The sequence below is a fragment of the Medicago sativa genome, chromosome 3 (genome assembly GCF_051527215.1).
Source record: "Medicago sativa cultivar Bolivia chromosome 3, Bolivia_mono, whole genome shotgun sequence".
Taxonomy (NCBI): Eukaryota; Viridiplantae; Streptophyta; class Magnoliopsida; order Fabales; family Fabaceae; genus Medicago; species Medicago sativa.
Window position 1 is genome coordinate 49922468 of NC_140751.1, and position 14916 is coordinate 49937383.

Below are 14916 nucleotides of genomic sequence, written 5' to 3' on the forward strand. Positions count from 1 at the left end.
TTGCGCATCTTGCATATCATGCATCATTTGCATTCATCAAGTGTCAAAATCAAGTCTCACACTTCACTCCTTTTCTGCCGCAGTAATTGAAAGTGGCCCGACGAATTCAATACAAGCCTACTCGCATTCATCACACAAGGGCTTACATTAAGAAGAAGATGGCAAATGCGGAACAGGAAAACGTTCAGCTCAGAGCAGATGTTAGTAATCTCAAGGCAGAATTAGAGAAGATGGCACTTATGATGGAAGTCCTGATGACTGAGAGAGAACATGCAGCGGTTTCCGAGCCAGCTCCTACTGTGGTCGCTTCTGCTGCACTTAATGGTACTTCACAGCCGATACCTGCTGTTGTTACATCTGCTGGGCCTACACAGCCTCTCATGGTGGGTTTCTCATCTGATGATATGAACAACCAGAATTTCCGTCCTCCTGGTCCTCATGGTGTTGCTTCCCAATACTACATGCCGCCCGGTTATCCATGGGGCATGCCACAAATGATCAATGAAGGTGTTCGTCCTGGTGCTACGGAAATGCCATTTCCTTATGGTCAACAATCACCACCATTTGTTCAGCCTGGCCAGCCAATTCCTCAGGCTACTATGACTCAGGCAGGGCCTATTGTCCATGCGACCCAGCAAGAGGAAGAACAGGTTTATCACTCTGGTAGTGTAATGGGGGATGATCGAGTGGGTAACTTGGAAGAGAAGTTTGATGCAGTACAAAAAGAGTTGAGGAGTATCAAGGGTAAGGAGGTATTCGGTCAAAGTGTGCATGATCTCTGCTTGGTTCCAAATGTGGTAATACCGCCTAAGTTTAAGACGCCGGTGTTTGAGAAGTATACAGGAGAAACTTGCCCGCAAATGCATTTAACCACGTATGTGAGAAAAATGACAGCTCATAGAGATAATGAACCTTTGCTTATTTACTGTTTCGAGGACAGTTTGGCTGGCCCTGCGCATACGTGGTATATGAATTTGAAGAGTATTACCACTTTTGGGGAACTGGCCGACGCTTTCCTTCAGCAATATAAGTACAACTCCTATCTGGCACCTAATCGAAAAGAGCTGCAATCTATGACACAAGGAGAAAAGGAGTCATTCAAGGAATATGCTCAGCGGTTCATCCAGAAGTCTGCTCAGATCCGCCCAGCTCTGAATGAAAGAGAGTTATCTGACTTATTCTATGAAACTTTGAGCCCTTTTTACTCAGAGAAGATGGTGGCATGTGCTTCGCAAAAGTTCACTGACATGGTGGATACAGGGGTGCGTATCGAAGAGTGGGCCCGGAAAGGTCACGTGTCTAAGGATAATGGTTCATCGAATGGTTCTTCGGGTGGCTCATCAAGTGGATCGTCTAATGGTAAAAAGTTTGGAAATGGGTATCCAAGGAAGAACACTCAAGAGGTCGGCATGGTGGCCCATGGCGGATCTCAGCCTGTATACTCAAACTACCCATATGTCGCCAATATCGCACCACAAACGCCAGCCCCACAAAACCCACCTCAACAACAACAACGTCCTCAAGCTCCTCCACCATACTATCCACCATTATACCAACAACCTTACCAACCATACAATCCTCAACCATTCTACCCATACCCATATTATCCTCCACCACCCTCACCACCTCAACAACAACAACGTCCTCAAGCTCAACAGCAGCCTCGCCCTCCTAGAAATCAATTCCCTCCCATACCTATGCCATACAAGGATTTGTTGCCTTCTCTCCTTGCCAGAAATTTGGTGCAAACTAGGCCTCAGCCTCGCATGCAGAACCCTTTACCAGCCTGGTACCGTGCCGATCGCACCTGTGAATTCCATCAAGGGGCACCGGGGCATGATATTGAACATTGTCGCGCCCTTAAAGAAGAGGTCCAGAAGTTAATCAATGACAAGGAACTAACCTTCGCGAACCCTGACCCTGTTGTTCCAAACAACCCTCTGCCGCCACATGGGCCTGCTGTCAATATGATTCAAGGAGACAACTATGTTCTCTATGCAAGTGATATCAAGACTCCTCTGGTCCCTATCCATGTAAAAATGTGTGAGGCCACCCTCTTCAGTCATAATCATGAGGCTTGTGTTGTATGTTCAGTGGATTCTCGCGGGTGTAAGCAAGTCCAGGACGATGTGCAGGGGTTACTGGACAGGAAAGAACTTGTTGTCACTAGAAAGGAGAAAGATAAGAATGTTTGTGTTGTTACTCCAGTTTTCAAGACTCGGGAGCCACTTGTGATAATGGTCAATCGTGCCAAACCAGCCAGTACTTCCCTGGTGATCTGCCCGCCAGAACAGTTGCCTTATTCATCTCAAAAAGATGTGCCGTATAATTACGAATACTCCATTCTGGAAGATGAAAAAAAGGTACCCCTTGATTCGTCAGTCCATGTAGACAACATTGCGGAAAATAGCAAGATCTTGAGGAGTGGACGGGTGTTCCCGGTTGTTAATCAGAAGGAAGTCAGTGCTCCAGCCGAAGAACCAGTGAAAGGGCGAAATCTTGATAAGGGTAAAGCTATCAGACAGCCCAATGAGATTGTCTATGAAGATAGTGATGAGATCTTGAAACTAATCAAGAGGAGCGAGTATAAGGTAGTGGATCAGTTGCTACAAACTCCTGCCAAAATCTCTATAATGTCTCTCCTATCCAGCTCTGATGCCCACAGAGATGCCTTGATGAAGGTGCTAGATCAAGCCTATGTGGAATATGATGTGACTCTGGGACAATTTGAAAGTATTGTGGGGAATGTGACTGCCTGCAACAATTTGAGCTTCAGTGACGAAGACCTCCCAGCGGAAGGAAAGAATCACAATCTGGCATTGCTTATCTCCGTCCTCTGCAAATCAGATTCTCTCTCTAACGTCTTGATAGATACTGGGTCCGCTTTAAATGTGATGCCTAAGTCCACTTTGGACCAGCTTTCATATCCAAAAGCTCTCTTGCAGCCCAGCACGGTGACGGTGAGAGCATTTGACGGAACTAGAAGGTCAGTATTTGGGGAAATAAAGTTGCCTATCTCAGTGGGCCCGCATGAATTTGAAGTTAAATTCCAAGTTATGGAGATTCAGGCCTCTTTCAGTTGCCTCCTTGGCCGGCCTTGGATCCATGATGCTGGGGCAGTGACATCCACTCTCCACCAGAAGCTGAAGTTTATAAGTCATGGAAAGTTAATAACCGTAAGTGGTGAGACGGCCTTGTTGGTCAGTAATCTGTCGGCTTTCTCTTACATTGGGGGTAGTAGCTCAGAGGGGTCGTCATTCCAGGGTCTCTCCGTTGAAGGGAGTGCAAAGAAAGCTGAGACTAGTATGGCTTCTTTGAAGGACGCTCAGAGGGTTATTCAAGAAGGCAAGACTGAAGCGTGGGGTCAGTTGGTGGAGCTGCACGAGAACAAACGCAAAGAGGGAATTGGTTTCCCGAATAGCAAGTCTGGGGCATTCAACCCTACTAGTTGTACTTTTTACAGTGCTGGTTTTATCAATGATCCACCGGAGACTAATGCGATCGTTGAGGATCAATCTGAAGAGGTGGCACCTATCTTCGTAACACCTGGGGGAGTCTGCTGCAATTGGATCGCTGTGGATGTTCCTTCTGTGATACCTCGCTTTAAGTAATATGTTTGTCTTTGTTTTTGTTTTTTTTCTTTAAGAAAACTCCTTTCGTCCTGCCCCAGACGAAAGTGAAACTTTGTAGGGCCTTATGTTTTGTTTCAAGTACTTTTGGTTATTAATGAAATCGTCGTTTCTATCACGGCCTTTATTTTACTTCACTTTATTTTATTTTAGTGCTTTTTCTGGAAAAAATGGTAATACATAAAACCAAAGTTGTTTCTCTTTTGCTTTTAAAAATCAAACTCAAAGGTCTTGCATTTACTCATTTAAAATCAATCATAAATCATATGCAGGCTGAACATAAATGAGCCCGTTGAACACAGTAACCCTATGCTTCCTCCCAACTTTGAGGTTCCCGTATATGAGGCTATGGTAGAAGGTGATGAAGAGATTCCTGATGAGATTAGATGGATGTTGGAGCGAGAAGGAAAGGCTATTCAACCTCATCAGGAAGAGATAGAAATTGTTAATCTGGGTACAGAGGAAGACAAGAAAGAAATCAAGATAGGGGCATCGTTGGATGCCACGGTTAAGGAAAGAGTTATTGAGCTTCTCAGAGAGTATGCTGACATTTTCGCATGGTCATACAAGGATATGCCAGGGATAGATGCCGAAGTTATGGAACATCGTCTGCCTTTGAAGCCCGAGTGCCCGCCTGTTAAGCAGAAGTTGAGGAGATCTCACCCCGATATGGCCCTCAAAATCAAGGAAGAAGTGCGAAAGCAGATTGACGCCGGTTTCCTAATCACATCTGAATACCCTCAATGGTTAGCCAATATAGTACCTGTTCCAAAGAAAGATGGTAAAGTCAGAATGTGTGTGGACTACCGAGATTTGAACAAAGCTAGCCCAAAAGATGATTTCCCTTTACCTCACATCGATGTATTGGTTGATAATACTGCTAAATGCAAAGTGTTCTCCTTCATGGATGGTTTCTCCGGGTATAATCAGATCAAGATGGCTCCTGAAGATAGAGAGAAGACATCTTTCATCACGCCATGGGGCGCTTTCTGCTATAAGGTGATGCCGTTCGGATTGATAAATGCTGGTGCCACTTACCAAAGGGGCATGACTAAGATTTTCCATGATATGATGCACAAAGAGGTCGAGGTTTATGTGGATGATATGATTGTCAAGTCAAGTACTGAAGAAGAGCATGTTGAGTATTTATTGAAGATGTTTCAGCGGTTGAGAAAGTATAAGCTCCGTCTAAATCCCAATAAATGTACTTTCGGCGTCAGATCCGGGAAACTTCTTGGTTTTATCATTAGTCAGAAGGGTATTGAAGTAGATCCCGACAAAGTCAAAGCTATCAGAGAGATGCCTGTTCCAAAAACCGAGAAACAAGTCAGAGGTTTCCTTGGTAGGCTGAACTACATATCCCGATTCATTTCTCAGATGACCGCTACATGTGGGCCGATATTCAAGTTGCTTCGCAAGGATCAAGGGATTGTGTGGACAGATGAATGCCAAAAAGCCTTCGATAGTATCAAGGAGTATTTGTTAGAACCTCCAATCCTTGTCCCTCCAGTAGACGGAAGGCCTTTGATCATGTATTTGACTGTATTAGAAGATTCTATGGGTTGTGTACTTGGTCAGCAAGATGAAACTGGTAAGAAAGAGCATGCAATTTACTACTTAAGCAAGAAGTTCACTGATTGTGAGACTCGATACTCCGCGCTGGAGAAAACTTGTTGTGCTTTAGTCTGGGCTGCCCGGCGTCTCCGCCACTACATGATTAATCACACTACTTGGTTGATCTCCAGAATGGATCCCATCAAATACCTCTTCGAGAAGCCTGTTCTGAACGGAAGAATCTCTCGTTGGCAGATGTTATTGTCCGAGTATGATATTTTGTACCGCACTCAGAAAGCTATCAAAGGTAGTGCCATTGCTGATCATTTGGCCCATCAACCAATTGAAGATTACCAGCCTATCAAGTTTGACTTCCCAGATGAAGAGATCATGTATTTGAAGATGAAAGATTGTGATGAACCGTTGTTTGGTGAAGGTCCTGATCCTGAATCTGAATGGGGTTTGATATTTGATGGAGCTGTGAATGTCTATGGTAAAGGAATTGGGGCGATTCTCATCAAACCCAATGGCGAGCACATCCCTTTTACTGCAAGGTTACGTTTTGATTGTACAAATAACATTGCAGAGTATGAGGCTTGTATTATGGGTATTGAGGAAGCTATCGATTTGAGAATTAAGAAGATTAAGATATATGGTGATTCAGCTCTGGTGATTAACCAGATTAAGGGAAAGTGGGAAACTCATCATGACGGTTTGATACCTTACAGAGATTACGCCAGACGTCTGTTAACTTTCTTCAACAAAGTGGAATTGAACCACATTCCTAGGGAGGAGAATCAAATGGCAGATGCTTTAGCTACTTTATCCTCCATGATCAAGGTAAATTGCCCCAAAATGGTACCTTTGATCAGTGTCAAATTCCTTGACGGACCAGCTTATGTATTTGCTGCTGAAGTAGTCTTTGATGGCAAACCATGGTTTCACGATATCAAGGTTTTCCTTCAAACTCAAGAGTATCCGCCTGGGGCATCTCGCAAGGATAAAAGGACTCTAAGAAGATTGTCTGGTAACTTTTTCTTGAATGGGGATGTGTTGTACAAAAGGAACTTCGATGAGGTTTTGCTCCGATGTATAGATCGGCGTGAGGCAGATTTGTTAATGCATGAGATACATGAAGGCACGTTCGGGACTCACGCTAATGGCTATGCAATGGCTAAGAAGGCGTTGAGGGCAGGCTATTACTGGATAACGATGCATGCTGACTGTTATCACCATGCCAAGAAGTGTCACAAGTGTCAGATTTATGCGGATAAGATCCATGTCCCGCCAACTTTGCTCAATGTTATCTCCTCCCCGTGGCCTTTCTCTATGTGGGGCATTGATATGATTGGTCGAATTGAACCAAAAGCTTCCAATGGACATCGTTTCATACTAGTGGCTATTGATTACTTCACCAAGTGGGTTGAAGCGGCATCTTATGCTAATGTGACCAAGCAAGTGGTGGTCCGATTCATCAAGAACAATATCATCTGCAGATATGGTGTCCCTAACAAGATTATCACAGATAATTGTACCAATCTGAATAACAAGATGATGAAGGAATTATGCGAGGATTTCAAGATTGAACATCATAACTCCTCTCCTTATAGACCACAGATGAATGGTGCAGTTGAAGCTGCAAATAAGAACATCAAGAAGATTGTGCAAAAGATGGTGGTCACTTACAAGGACTGGCATGAAATGTTACCTTATGCTTTGTATGGTTATCGTACCTCAGTGCGTACTTCGACAGGGGCAACCCCTTTCTCTCTGGTATATGGTATGGAGGCTGTACTCCCGGTGGAGGTTGAAATCCCATCTTTAAGAGTTTTGAAGGAAGCTGAATTGTCTGAAGCTGAATGGTGTCAGGATAGGTATGATCAGTTGAATTTGATTGAAGAAAAGCGTATGACAGCTTTGTGTCGTGGACAGCTATATCAGTCAAGAATGAAACAGGCATTTGACAAGAGGGTGCATCCCCGCAAATTTAAAGAAGGAGACCTTGTGGTCAAGAGTATCAAGTCCTTTCAACCAGACCCAAGGGGCAAATGGACACCTAACTATGAAGGTCCCTATGTTGTCAAGAGAGCTTTCTCCGGTGGTGCTTTAATACTTACAAATATGGATGGAGAAGAGTTACCTCGTCCTGTGAATTCTGATGCAGTCAAGAAATACTATGTCTAGAAAATATATAAAAGAACAGCTCGGTAGGTTGAAAACCCGAAAGGGCGACCTAAACCAAAAATGAGCGTCTCGATGGATTGAAAACCCGAAAGGGCGGTCCATGCAAAAGTTAGAGACAAAAAAAAAAAAAAAAAAAAAGAAAAATGTTTACCCTGATAGATTGAAAACCCGAAAGGGCGATCTATGCAAAAGTTAAGGGTTTGTGACAAGTAACTGCATCAGACTAAGCATCACTCACTTGGGGCACCTTAGTTGTCAGAAGTTCTCCTATATCAGAGCATCATAGCAGTGGATTTCAAAGTTGTTAGGGAATATAGCGGTTATTGTGTTCAATGTACCTTCCATATATTAATTACCATTTTCCAAATTTTGTAATCCGTGGTGCCATGCCTTTGGCCGGTTACCATTTCTAATACTTTAATTTGAGCCAGTGCTTTTATTTGGAATTCTTGTTTATTCTATGTGCAAAATTTCTTCCGTTTTTAATATTAGTACTTGAAACAAAAACTTTGAAAAATCTTTTTTTTAAAAAAAAATTTCATTGTTTTCTTTGAAAAAATAAAAAATGACAAACATATTATCTTTACAATTATGTATCATGGAAGCATGTGTCAACATTCGATCTAAAAGCAGGTGGATACCACAATTGGACATAGTCATTGCTGAAAAAAGAGATAAAAGAAAAAGCTCGCTAAGTTGAAAACCTGAAAGGGTGACTTAGGCAAGAATGAGCGTCCTGGTGGATCGAAAACCCGAAAGGGCGGTCCAGGCAAAAATTAAGGACATAGAAAATGCAAAAAAAAAAAAAAGAGAATATATTCCCGATGGATTGAAAACCCGAAAGGGCGATCCAGGCAAAAGTTAGGGATTTCGAAAGATTTGAAAGAAAAATATTCAAAAGAAAGCAATGACCATGTAGAGCATGAATTTGAGAAGGTGCCGCGGTTGAGAAATGTCGACTTCTGCCATTGATTTGTTTGAAGGGTGGTACCCCGGCTTTCGTTTTGGTTCATCCCCAGCAATGTTATCCCCAATAAAGATTACTAAGTGTTGGCTATGTGATGTCGGGCCACTTTCTTTGGACCTGCCCATGCTCGTCTCTATAATCTTTCTGTTAAATCGTCATATAAGTCTCATATGCATTCATTCATCCATGCATAGATAGCATGCATACAAATATCATTCATGCATAACTACATTATTTTCCCATGCTTTACCCCAATACTTAAAAATGTCAATCCCAAGGTGTTAACCAATCAATTTATGCTCAAGTGGCAGGTCACATCAAATGATCATCTTACCAATGCTAATCAGTTTCCCAGTACCCTGCTTAAAGTACTCCGGTATTATTGATAGGCAAGCTTTATCTTCCGTTCTTTCGTCTTTACCACGGGCAGTTGGTAATAGACAAGCTTTAATCAGTATTTTCGTCTTTACCACGGCAGTTGGTAGTAGACAAGCTTTATCTTCCGCATTTTCATCATTTACCACGGGCTGTTGGTAATTGATAAGCTTTAATTTCCACCTCAAGCTTTATTTTTGTCTCAAGCTTTATGTTCAGTCTCAAGCTTTATCTCCCGCCTGAGCTTTATCTTTAATCCAAGCTTTATCTTCCGCATTGTCATCGTTTACCACGGGTTGTTGGTAATTGATAAGCTTTACTTTCCATCTCAAGCTTTACTCTCCGTCATAAGCTTTATTTTCCGTCTTAAGCTTTATTTTCCGTCTTAAGCTTTATTTTCCGTCTCAAGCTTTTCATCCTGTCTTAAGCTTTATTTGCTGTCTGAGCTTTATCTTCCAAGCTTTACCGTTTGTTCAAGCTTTATATTCCGACAAGCTTTATCATCTGTATTTTCGTCTTTACCGCGTCAGTTGGTAGTAGACAAGCTTTATCTTCTGTATCTCCGTCTTTACTACGGGCTGTTGGTGATAGACAAGCTTTACTTCCCGTCTCAAGCTTTATTTTCCGTCTTAAGCTTTATTGCCCGTTCCAAGCTTTATCTTCGGTACTTTCGTCTTTATCACGGCAGTTGATAAAAGACAAGCTTTATCCTCCGCATTTTCGCCTTTACCATGGCAGTCGGTATTAGACAGGCTTTATCTCCCCAGTGTTACTTGTCAGCTTTTGTCCCCCAGTCGGTATATATTTGTCGTCATTGCATTCATAATCACATTGCACGCATGCATACCATAATACTCATGAGCATTGTATTCTCAGCATCTCAACTGGTCCAAAAGTGGTGTACTTAAGTATTTAAGTCTCTTCGACCCATCGATTTAAAAGTCTTCTTTCAAATCTTCGTGACGAAGAAACTTAAATAGGGGCATCTGTCATACCCCAATTTTGGACCAGTCATTTCTTTTTAGTCGTATTTTTAAAACGTCAAACTCTTTTCTCGTTCTAACTATTTAAAGTCATTTAGTCGTCTTTTAAACTTGTTTTTGAAGCTTTATTTTACAGTTCCAAGTGAATTTCTCTTTGTCCAAGTTTCGTGTAATTATTTCTTTTGCGCGTCAGCTTTTTTTAAAATATTTTACGCGCTCTTTTTAAGTGTTTAGCGTCCTATTTTTATTTTAATTTCCTTCAAGAAGCTTTTAATTCAAAATTTCCGCCTCGCTCATTCTTAAACCGCTTTAAAAGAATTTTGTTCGCGCGTTAAAACGCCGCGTTATTTCAGACATTTCAGTCAAAATTTCGGCAGAGAGGTATTTTAAAATACCTCATTTAAGATAAAGTTTTTGGTCGTAATTTTTTTTTTATTATATTTTATTATTTATCTTTATTATTATTTATTATTATTTAATTTTTTTTTTTTTCTTTAGAAGGTCACGTGAGCAAAAAAGCTCACACTTGCTTCATTTTCTTTTTTTATTATTATTATTATTTTTTATCTTCTTTTTTAGTTTTTGTTTAAATCTTTGAGTCCTTTTTTGTCCAGTGTCAGTCTGTCATTGGTCAATGTGAAACTTGGGCACCAATCCTTTAGTGTTGTGCTGTCCATTTTCTTGCATCAGAGACATAAGGGTATTTTGGTCTTTTTTCGCTCAGGCTCTGAAACCCTAAAATGACAGTCTATAAATAGACTGTCATTTATGGCAGCAGAGGTCCAATCATTAGTCTTCACTGTAGCCGCAGCTTTTCAGCAACAAACCCTAATTTCTCATTTCTTTTTACAAATTCGAATCAAACACTCAAAAAAATCAAAAAAAAAACACATGAACATGAAGAACAATATGAAGAACAGTTGAACATGAATCAAGTTCCAGCAACTTAAACCACTCAAAATCCACTCAAACACATCACAAACTCGAAATCAGCACTGATTCCTATTCAAACTGCGAATCTCATACATAAAACAGCAATTATCTTCTCGGATTCTCTTAACAACAGCAAGATCTCTGGTTTCTTTCAAGCAAGCGGTTTCAAGTTCATAATTATAAAGCAAATCGGATCTGTTAGAGGGAAGGAAGCAGCAGCTTGTTTTCTTAATTTCAAGTCAGAATCGGCCTACCAGAGGTAACCGACTCACTTTCTCTCCTTTAGCCAACCGTCGGTTCATGTATGTATGTGAAATAATTGTTACAAAACGTTTTGAAAGCTCTTTGTGAGTTTGAATCCGAGTTTTAAAGTTTAGATCTAGGAAAATCTACTTTGATTTTGGAAAAAGTAACCTCGGATTCGAACTCAGGAGCAAAAAAGATGTCTGGATCCACTTTCGAAATTTTAAAAACGTAAAAAAAAAAAAAAAAGGGAAGAGTCCGACGCGGCGGCGCCGCCCGTTTGGGTTGAGCACCACCGCGTCGGAGGAGAGGAGCTCGCTGGAGAAGAAGACTCTCATTTGAGAGCTTCTCTCACTAAAAAATGTTTTAGAGAGAGGAAGGAGATGGAAGAATGAAGAAAACCGGTTCTCCAACCCTTTTATAACACTAGCGAACCGGTTTGGTTCACTTGAACCAGACCGGTTCACTTTGATTCCTTCTCCTTCTTCCTCAACCATCGGATTGGCTTTCCTGTTAAATCTAGCGGTTCCTGTTCTTTTGGTTACCATATGCTTTTCCCTTTATCATGTGTGTTACTGTTTAGGAGCCGTTGGATCTATAACTTTGATGGATCTAATGGTTATTAAAGCATTCTGTTTAATTCAGTGATGTCTTCATTTCCTCATTGCTGTGTGCATATCAATCTCAGCCTTATGATCAAATAATCCAACGGCCAGGATCAGATCCTAAGCCAATGGATCAAGTGAAGGCCCAATTTCATTTTTCTCTACTTTTTTACTACTGAAACCCCTCTGTTGTGTTACTTACACCCCTGTTTCATTCAAAACTTCTCCAAAAAAACTCCCAAAAATATATGTGTTTATTTTATCGTTTTATTTACTGTTTTTTACTGTTGATATTTTCACTACATTTCATAATTTCATATTCTAAATTTCTTTCATGCATTTTATTTAATATTGTCTCATCTATTTTAAAACTTTGGTTTCCATATTTTATTCTTTTGTGTTCTTGGCTTTAAAACTTTAGGTCATGCATTCTTTTTAATGTCCTATGCATTTTCTCACATATGCATCTTGCTTTATTTTATGCCTTATCATTGCTTTACATTTTAATATTTGATGCTTTAAATTTTCTCTATATTTCATTTAATTATGTTTGCTTTAATTTTTGGTATCTATTCATTTATTTCCTATTGCAAAGCCCCATGATTTTTTAGTGTGTATAATTAGGGGAATGATGTAATTTGTTGTGGGCTTTGCATTTAGGAATGGTATGTAATAGCTTAGTAATTGCACACACCGACACAAGCACCGACACTACACCATTTTATCCATGCTTGCTTTACTTTTCGCATCGTTACACCTATTTACCGTTAGTTTAGTAAAACCTTTTTCATTCCAAAAATTAAATAAGCAAAAGTCAAATTATTTTCATAATAAACCTTGGATCCAAATCCAAGTGATTTTTCCCTTTATTTTCTTAATCAAATTCCTAATTGAACTTTAATTAAACTTAGACTCAATTTCTTAAATAAAATGAAACAACCTCACTTCTATTTTTATTTCTAGTGCCTTGAGGCCCCGCAATCTCCTTCTTGAAAACCATTTTTTCAAAAATCAAAATCAACCTAACCCACAAAAATATTTTTATAAGAGTGAACTACGGTGGTTTTGATCCCTTTTAAAGGGTACGTAGGCAGAGGCTTTATTCCTTTCAAATCGATCAAATAAAAATAACCAAAACTCCAACTTCTTCTCCCTCCATTCTTTCACTTCAACTTTAAACAATAAATTTTCAAATAAAAATAAAGTTAGAAAGAGGTTCTCACGGAGTACCGTGAACGACGCGGGTGCCTAACACCTTCCCGAATCGTAACCGACCCCCGGATCCAAAAAGGGTTTTTCAATCTCTTTTTCCCTTCCCAAGAATAAAATCGAGCAAGTCCGGTAGATTGAAGGTTCAAGTCCAATTAATGGCTTGACACCCGAAAATCTTGGTCTACACCCTTTTATATAAAATTTCATAAACCTTTTTTTTTATAAGCAAAGAAGTTGGGAGGGCATCAAGAGGCTACATAAACTGTAATATGTACAGGGGACTAGGTCAAAACCCTCAGAGAAAATAAGTGGACAACCAAATACTAAGGAAACCTTAATTTGGAAGGGCTAGGAGGTGGACCCATAGAACGGGTTTGATATCGGTCCGCCTTAGTAATTTTCTTCCTCTGACATTTAGTAAGGTAAGGTGTGAAAGGAACATATGCATCTTTACCCGCAATCACTAAATGCTCAACAAGGTCAAGATCACGTCGTAGTTTAGGATCCATTGTGTCATGCGAAGTTTGTTGTGTAGTATGAATTGAAACCGCCTCAATATCCAAGGCATTATTCACAGGCTCCAAAACTGGTTGTTGGTTCGGGATCACTTCGCGAGGTGATGTCATAAGAACTTGCATCTATAACATTTTCAAGAGGCATACAAAAAGAAGTGTTACATTTACCCTGAATGGCGAACTGCTCGGAAGTATTGGCAATCTGCTGGGCTGCACCCAAATCAAAATCATTTCGAGGGTGAGAGTCGATTTTAGCATCCTCAAGAGCAGGGGCGGAGCCACAGCAAGCACTCTGTGGGCACGTGCCTGCACTAATTTTCATTTTAGTATATAGTGGTATTCTGTTGCGCAACTAGCTGCCCTCCTTTTTTGTTTTTTGAGTAACTGCCCTCATTATTTGAACGTTAAAGAAAAAAACTCAATGTATCAAATTAAAACTAGTCCAAATACTTTTTTATAGAGGAATCTATTCCAATTACTATTTTTTTTAAAGGCCATTCAATTACTTAATATCTTATTTATTGATAAATTGATCATAATATATATTTCGTGATTATTTATAATAATTTTTTTTCCAAATTTAATGATAATTTCAATTTGGCTAAATTATATCAAACGTCCTTTAAGTTATCTATTTGTAATAATTAGATCATTTACATTTTTTCGTTCCTCTTAGGTTCTTTAAGTTATTTAACTATAACAAGTTGGTTTGTTAAGTTTTTTTCATATTACTTAGGTCTTTTAAGTTATTTAATCGTAACAATTTGAGAGATTTCAGATCTTAGAAAGTTAAGTTTTTCAACGTTTAAAATTTACAATTAAATACTTAAAGGATAACTGACAAAAAAAAATAACTTAAAGGATCTAAGTTGTACGGAAAATACTTTAAAGATCAACTTGTTACAATTGAGTAACTTAAAGAGCGTGAGTGGTACGGAAAAAAACTTAAAACCAACTTATCATAATTAAATAACTTAAAGGATCTCTCGTGTAATCTAGTCTTTCCATTTTCAATGCAAACTTTATTACTTCCTCCGTCCTAAAATGACTTAGTTGCATGTTTCACATATGTCAATACACAATTTTTGATCTTTAATACTTGTAATCATCTATTAGCAAAAATTATAGAAAAAAGATAATATTTGATCTTTAATATTTTGATAATATTGCCCCCACAATCTAAATTTTCTGGCTCCGCTACTGCTCAAGAGTGGTGACAATATCCATGTATGTATATGTCGCTTCGGACACCGGAACACTAGATTGTGGTGTTGTCTTCTGTGTTACTCTAAATTTCACCCACTTTCACCCACAAACAACCATGGATGTTCAATCAATCTTTATAAAATATTAAAAGTGAATCAAAACAGCTTTCATCTATACTCTATTGCATATATTTCTTCTTTTTGTTCAATGATGCTAGAGTTTCTATTTTTTTATTGTTGTTAAACATTGATATGTTATGAACTCTACAACAATGGTTAGTTGATGGTGCAATACACACCATTAATTAACATTGTTGAGGTTAACTTAAATTCAGTTTAAGTACGTACTTATAAACTTAGTTTACATAACCTACTTAAACTGAGTTTACATGTACATACTTAAAATAAGATAGATTATGCATAATCATTAAACAAGGTTGAAGAGTTTAAAGAAAAATTTAACTTTTGGTATGTGCACTTAAACTTAGTTTACATGACCTACTTGAACTAA

At 39.4% G+C, this 14916-nt stretch overlaps 1 protein-coding gene across 1 annotated transcript; it reads left to right on the forward strand.

Annotated features, from left to right (window-relative positions):
- Positions 1-14: 14 nt before the first annotated feature.
- On the forward strand, positions 15-7367 carry LOC146937989 (uncharacterized). The gene is made up of 4 exons (XM_085749561.1): positions 15-3607; positions 3902-4718; positions 4794-6519; positions 6922-7367. The coding sequence occupies exons 1-4, from the start codon at positions 159-161 to the stop codon at positions 7365-7367; spliced, it is 6438 nt and encodes a 2145-aa protein (XP_085605687.1). The 5' UTR covers positions 15-158.
- Positions 7368-14916: the final 7549 nt, after the last annotated feature.

What these genes read in the sequence shown, in the direction of transcription:
- LOC146937989 (XM_085749561.1), top strand. Translation starts at nt 159, where the DNA reads ATGGCAAATGCGGAACAGGAAAACGTTCAGCTCAGAGCAGATGTTAGT. An exon ending in TGATGCACAAAGAGGTCGAG is followed by an intron (nt 4,719 to 4,793) that starts GTTTATGTGGAT and finishes AAGATGTTTCAG; the next exon opens with CGGTTGAGAAAGTATAAGCT. An exon ending in GTGGCCTTTCTCTATGTGGG is followed by an intron (nt 6,520 to 6,921) that starts GCATTGATATGA and finishes ATCGTACCTCAG; the next exon opens with TGCGTACTTCGACAGGGGCA.